Source organism: Microtus ochrogaster, chromosome 8 (assembly GCF_000317375.1).
Source record: "Microtus ochrogaster isolate Prairie Vole_2 chromosome 8, MicOch1.0, whole genome shotgun sequence".
Classification (NCBI taxonomy): domain Eukaryota; kingdom Metazoa; phylum Chordata; class Mammalia; order Rodentia; family Cricetidae; genus Microtus; species Microtus ochrogaster.
In genome coordinates this window covers 38,040,214-38,046,752 of record NC_022015.1, presented here as the reverse complement: position 1 = coordinate 38,046,752, position 6,539 = coordinate 38,040,214, and the positions used below count along the sequence as shown (strand labels likewise).

Genomic DNA, 6,539 nt, shown 5'->3' with positions numbered 1-6,539 from the left:
GTACTGTCACTGAGCCGCGCATGAGCACTGCAGTGTGGCTGTGACCCTCCCACAATCATACACATAAACACAATGAAGAAACTTTAAAAGGATTAACAACAAAAAGGCTGGTTATGGCAGTGCACACCTTCAATCCCAGCACTAAGGAGGCAGAGGCAGGTGGATCTCTGTGAATGGAAGGCCAGCCTGGTCTACATGGGGGTGTTCTAGAACACGAGACCCTCTCTCAAAAGAAAAAAGCAAACACATTGGACAACTAAGTAGCAAGGGCCCTGGACACTAGCATGTGGCGTATATGACCCCACTAGGGGCAGTCCATTTTAATAAATTGTTTCTGCTTTTGAGACAGGGTTTCATAAGTAGTCTTAGCTGACCTAGAACTTACTGTGTAGGCCAGGCTGGACTCAGAGATCCACCTGCCTCAGCCTTCTGAATGCTGGGATTTTAATATTCATGATCACTACTATTAAAGATCATGGCAGGGCTAGCGAGGTAAAAGCATGTGCTGCCTAGCCTGACCCCAACACAGTGAAGAAAAGAACCAAATCCCTCAAGACGTCCTCTGTGGCATGCATCTTTAGAGGGTCTTTCAAATTTTTAAAAATTATATTTACTCATTTATCTTGTGTGGGGATGCAAACACGTGAGGACAGGCGTGCGCACGGAGAGGGCAGAGGACGCCTGTGGGAGGAGGCTCTCTCCTTCCACCACAAGTACCAGGCTTGGGGACAGCCTGTGGGAGGAGGCTCTCTCCTTCCACCACAAGTACCAGGCTTGGGGACAGGCACACTTCCATGCTGAGTCATTTTGCAAGCCCTGAAGGGCATCCTTGACTCCAGGCCCCTTCTCCTGCTCCCTGTACTGGCTGTCAGAAGGTTAGTGCTCTGCTCCTTCACATGTCCCTGCATCCCATGATGCTTTGCTCTTCCACCGCCCAGAAACAATGGACTACAGCCTCTGGAACCAAGAGGCAGAGTAAATCTTTTCTCCCCAAGTGGTTTTTGCTCAGGTATTTTGTCACAATGTTATAAGGTGACCAATACTGTACACTTGACCCCTGCAGGCCTGCATGGGACCAGCTGTATCCATTCTCCCTCTTTTCCAAGATGTCATAGGTTAGAAGGAAGATTACATAACCATGCTTCCCAGGCCAGGAGGCCCAAAGCAAGAATCTGGGCCAGGATCCAGCTCCTCAGTCATGAGTATTTTACAGTAAACCCAGCATGTGGGCCAGAGGAAGATGTCCAAGGGAATATTCCAGCAGGTCTGGGGAAAATGCCCATGAATGAAACTCTGAACTGAAGAAATATTAAAATCTGGAACTGACCCACTGTCTAGACCCAGGCTGGAGCTGGTGTTCAGTTGGTAGTGCTCTTGTCTAGTGTATATGAAACCCACGGTTCCATTCCTACACAACATACTGCAGACACGGTGACACATGCCTGTAGTCCCAGTAGGAGCAAGAGGGGCAGAAACTCAAGGTCATCCTCAACTATATATTGTTTTAGTCCATCCTGGAACACATAAGATCCTGTTCCCAAACCATGACCAACGACAAAAAGAGAAAGGGATTCCAAGAGGAGGAACATTCAGAAACAGGCTCTCAGGGTACACCCTGCAGATCCTCCTGCCCCCACACCCTGAGGATTCTCCTGCCCGACACCCTGAAGATTATCCTACCCCAATGTTCCCTAATGTTTCCTGGTTCTGAGCAGCAGAATGACTAACTCTGGGTCCCGGGGGAGCCCTGGTGAGCACCACCCACCTGTCTCCTCCCCAGGTATACGGGAGGTGTTGAAGAGTCGCTCCCACTGGGCAGAGCAGAGCGGAATCGTGTTTCCCAGAAGACGAATCTGGAATAAAAATGTGTTTAAAACCAAAAGGCAAAAATCTCACAGGAAAACTTTAAATGATTAAAATGCTGCCTATTTCCTGTGCATACTGCCCAGTCTGACTTCATCATCTCCAGCTGTCCCCTGGGGTAGCACCTGAGGGACCTGCTGAGCTGTGCCAGGGTACAAACACTTAAGCCACCAGAGGTTATGAAAGAAACGGTTCTCTTGAGCAGTTCACCAGCACGCCTCTCATCCCCCAGGAACTGAACACAAGCACTCAGCCATCTCAAGTCTCTCACTGATTAGGCCTGTTAGTGAGCCCCAGTTATCTGCCTGTCTCTGGTCCCAGTGCTGGGATTCCAACCAGTACACCAAAGCATCTGGCTGGGCGTCACTAGCAGTTTGTCACCTGAGCCACCTCTCTAAAGATCTGAAGGAAAGTTTACATACGGGCTTGAGCTCCTCCCGGTCCAGCTTGCGACGATACAGCAGCATGGCATGGATAGTGTTGCCGGCTCTTGCTGCCTGAATGTGGGTTGGGGTGATGTACAGCATCTCCTGGGAGGGGGTGACAGCAGAGAATGCTCATGGGGATGGCATGGTGATTTGTACACACGGTGGAGGCCTTTATGACACCAAGGTGTTCCTACAGCCCCGCTCAGTTACCACAACAGCCTCGCTTTCTATATTTGCTTTAGGTTCTGGTTTTTGGAGACCAGGTTATATTATGCGCTCAGGTTCCTGAGAGCGAGGATTAAAGGCATGTGTCACTATGCCTGACTTTATAACTTAATAAATTGTTATTTGATTTTTCTCATATTTGGACAGTTTTGTTATTGTTTCAGGTCCATTTGTGGGTTTTGGTAGAATTTTTTTCTTTATATCTGTGTGGTTAAGTGTACGTGTGTACAGGTGCCCAGAGAGACCAGAAGAGGACATCAGATCCCCTGCAACTGGAATTACAGATGGCCTGAACCACCTGACATGTATGCTGGGAACCAAACCTGGGTCCTTTGGAAGAGCATCTAGTGCTCTGAACCTGCCATCTTTCTAGCCCCAAGGAAGGCCTTGAACTCCATACGTAGCCAAGGATGACCCTGAACTCCTGATCCCCTGCCTCCAGCTCCCCAGTGCTGGTCCCACAGGCTCTCAATTTGTTACTGTTCTACTACAACCCCAGCTTCCATCTGTTCTGGGGCTATTAAATGCCAGCAGGATTTTGCTGGGCATGGTGGTGTACATCTTTTCTACCAGGTTCAAGGACAAACAGGGCTTACTAAGCAAGTGCTATTTGCTGTGAATGTGCTTTGCAATACAAAGGTGTCCATACTGTTGAGTAGAGAGCAGGGATCCCACAGGCACAGGGGGATCTAACACATGGGCCCCGGGTGGGATCTTCACACAACATGAAGTCATGGACAATGGACAACAGAGGCAGGAGCAAGTGGAGAGGAATCCACCCCAAGCTTTCCCAGGCAGCTAGCAGCTCTGTCCAGCACGATGAAGGCACCTGGGCTGCAGCGGGACAGAAGACCCACTCACCATAGCGTAGTAGTTGCTGTTGACCATTAGCGGCCCTCGGCCCCGCAGGTAGATGTACTCCTCCCACCAGTCGCTCACCTACGGAGCAAACACAAACAAGACAGTGCTGAGCAGAAGCCATGAAGCTGCCTTCCCTGGACCAGCCTGCTCTAGAAGTACAACTTTCTGGAAGATTCCGGCATATGACAGGCTCCAAAACAAAGCTGTCTTAAGCAGAGAGGACACATGGAGTTGAGAAACACACGGGTCTTAAGGGGAGACCTGGCTAGACAGCAGATCATCATTTCACAGTCACTTAAAAAGGAAAAAAGGGTCCGGGCTGGGGACGCAGTTCAGCTGCTAGAATGCTTGCTCCCTAGCACTGCACAGAACTGGGCACAGGACTGGACACTGATGCACACACAGGCAGGGGGATGGGGAGTTCCAGGCTATAGCCAGTTCAAGACTGCTACACAGCAAGTTTCAGGCTAGCCTGGAAGCCACATGAGACCGAATGCATAACCGCTAAAGTGCCCTGGCTGAAAGTGGGGTGCAGTGCTACACGCTTGTCTGACCCAGGCCTCGGGTCCCATTCCCAGCACTGCAGAAATAAAATAACACAGATGACCCCAAATCTCCCCAATGACCGATCTTCCCCTTCCTGATGCCTGGGTACGTCCCAGAGCCACAGCAATAAGTCAGAGGCAGCCTGTGTTGTCTTTACTCTCCAGAGTGCCCATTGCAACGACACCCAGCAAATGTCCATTCGTGATCCATGCTGAGCACTGTGTTGGGGTGCACACCTGGGAAAGGGCACACACAAGAGTCTAGGTATGCAGCAGTCCAGCTGGCCTATGATTAAAACCAAAACATGACAGCCCCTTATGGCCTGGGAGTCATGTGGAGTCCTGCCCTCCCAGGCTTAGCGCCTGGTTCTGTCTGATCCTTTTCTCTGCTTCTTTTTGCCTACTTTCTCTGTTTGTTTTTGTCTATTTATTATTTATGGTTTATACATTGTTTTTTTCTTTTTTGAGACATGTAACCCTGACTGTCCTGGAACTCCCTCTGTAGACCAGGCTGGCCTTGCACTCAGAGATCCACTTGCCTCTGCCTCCTGAGTGCTGGATTTTTTTTTTCGAGACAGGGTTTCTCTGTAGCTTTTTGGTTCCTGCCCTGGAACTAGCTCTTGTAGACCAGGCTGGCCTCGAACTCCCAGAGATCCGCCTGCCTCTGCCTCCCGAGTGCTGGGATTAAAGGCGTGCACCACCGTACCCAGCTAGGATTTTTTTATGTGTGTGTTTGCCTGCATATATGTTCTGTGCAGCATGTGTGTGCCTGGTACCTACTGAGGTCAGAAGAGGATGTTGGATCCCCTGGCACTGGGGTTATAGATGATTGTTGAGTTATCATGTGGGTGCTAGGAATCAAACTCAGGTCTTCTGCAAGAACAAGTGCTCTTAACTGCTGAGTCATCTCTATGGCCTCTTGTTTTTGTTGTTTTTTTTGTTTTGTTTTGTTTTTTTTGGTTTTTCGAGACAGAGTTTCTCTGTCGCTTTGGAGCCTGTCCTGGAACTAGCTCTGTAGACCAGGCTGGTCTTGAACTCACAGAGATCCACCTGCCTCTCCCTCCCGAGTGCTAGGACTAAAGGCGTGCGCCATCATTGCCCAGCCCAGAAGCAGGGTCTCGTGCATTCCAGGCTCTCCCTGAACTCTATATAACAACAGATGACCTTGGACTTTGATCTTCCTGCCTCTCTCCGAAGCCCTAGGAATAGTGTGTGCCACCAAAACAGGTGCAGTGCTGGGAGCTGAACCCAGGGCATTGTGCACCACTATCAAGGACTCAGCTGCGTGTCCTTTCCAGCCCTTACAGTTTTGTTTGAGGGACTAGAGAGATGGCTCAGTAGTTAAGAGTGTGTTCTGATCTTGCAGAGAACCCAAGTTTGGCTCTCAGACTCCATGTTGGGTAGCTCATAACCACCTGAAACTCCAGTTCCAGGGGATCCAATGCCCTCTAGTTTCCACGGGCAACTACATACATGTAATACATATAAACTCACCTATGCACCTATACATAAACAAAAATAGATCCTTTGCCTCCCACGAAGGTTATTCTTTACATGTGGCCTCCCCCTCTTGGTTTCACACCCCTACCAGGCCCTCTTGCCCCACCCAACAGCATACAGCTGTTCCCAACAGACAGTTGCCACTGTCAGCATCATCTGAACCCTGACCAGGAACTCAGAGGGGTATGGTACTCTGGGATGTAAAAGGTACCAGAGAAAGAGGCAAGGTGGCAGGGCCACTATGGGAGGAACAGCCTTTAGTGACCTGCCAGGTGAGGACTAGAGGCTCAAGGGCAGAGCAGCCCTGCCCTGAGGGGGCTGCAAAGGCTACTCAGAATCCTCAGTGCGAGGGAAAGGCAGCCAGCAGCTCTGTGCACAGTTCTTAGGGATGAGTATGGCTGCCCTCAGCTACCGTCATACTTCGTGAGCCCTGGTACCCACACGAGAACTTACACACTGAAATAGCTCACTGAGAAAAGATCTATGAGAAAAGATTTATGTGCAGAAATACTTACATAATTTGTGGCCCACCAGGATTTTAGCTTCAAATACCACTGCAGTTTGGGTCCAAGATTGACAGCGAAATCCTCGGCCAGCACTGTCATGCGTTGGAAGTCTCCTTCCTTCATCAGCGGCCTCACAGATTCCAAGTACTGGAGTTGAGAGAACACGGTCTGAGTGAGATACCCACCCCTGAGCCATGGACCACTTCACACCTCAGGAGAGTCACACCAGGCAGAAAAGGCTGGGAAAGCTTCCCTGAGTCAGTCTTCCCTCTCTGCAGACAAGACAACCCTTGCAGGGCTAAACATTGCTGCAGATGAACAGAAATCCAGGTTACTTCTCCCTCATGGAGGAGACATCAAGACATCTCCCAACCATTATTTGGCCGTTATTTCAATGATGGTGCCCTGAGATGGGTAGGACAGCCCTGCGGGCCCAGTGAAGGTCAGACAGGTGTCCAGGCAGAGCAGAAAAGGACCATGGTTCCAGAGTCTAGATGCTCAGTTCAGACAAACTGACAGACACAAACCTTGAACATGTTTCGAGGTAAAACACACAGGGTAGGTCACACACAGCCTTTTTCTTTTCTTTCTTTCCTTTTTTTTTTCTTTGA

At 49.8% G+C, this 6,539-nt stretch overlaps 1 protein-coding gene across 1 annotated transcript in view; it reads right to left on the bottom strand.

Annotated features, from left to right (window-relative positions):
- The window catches only part of Cpt1a (carnitine palmitoyltransferase 1A), a 61,136-nt gene that overhangs the window by 18,485 nt on the left and 36,112 nt on the right, over positions 1–6,539 (bottom strand). The window contains exons 6-9 of the mRNA XM_005351617.3: positions 5,938–6,075; positions 3,378–3,455; positions 2,286–2,393; positions 1,766–1,853 (exon numbers count right to left, since the gene is read on the bottom strand). Coding sequence (XP_005351674.1) covers positions 1,766–1,853; positions 2,286–2,393; positions 3,378–3,455; positions 5,938–6,075 — 412 coding nt within the window. The remainder of the gene's footprint in view (positions 1–1,765; positions 1,854–2,285; positions 2,394–3,377; positions 3,456–5,937; positions 6,076–6,539) is intronic.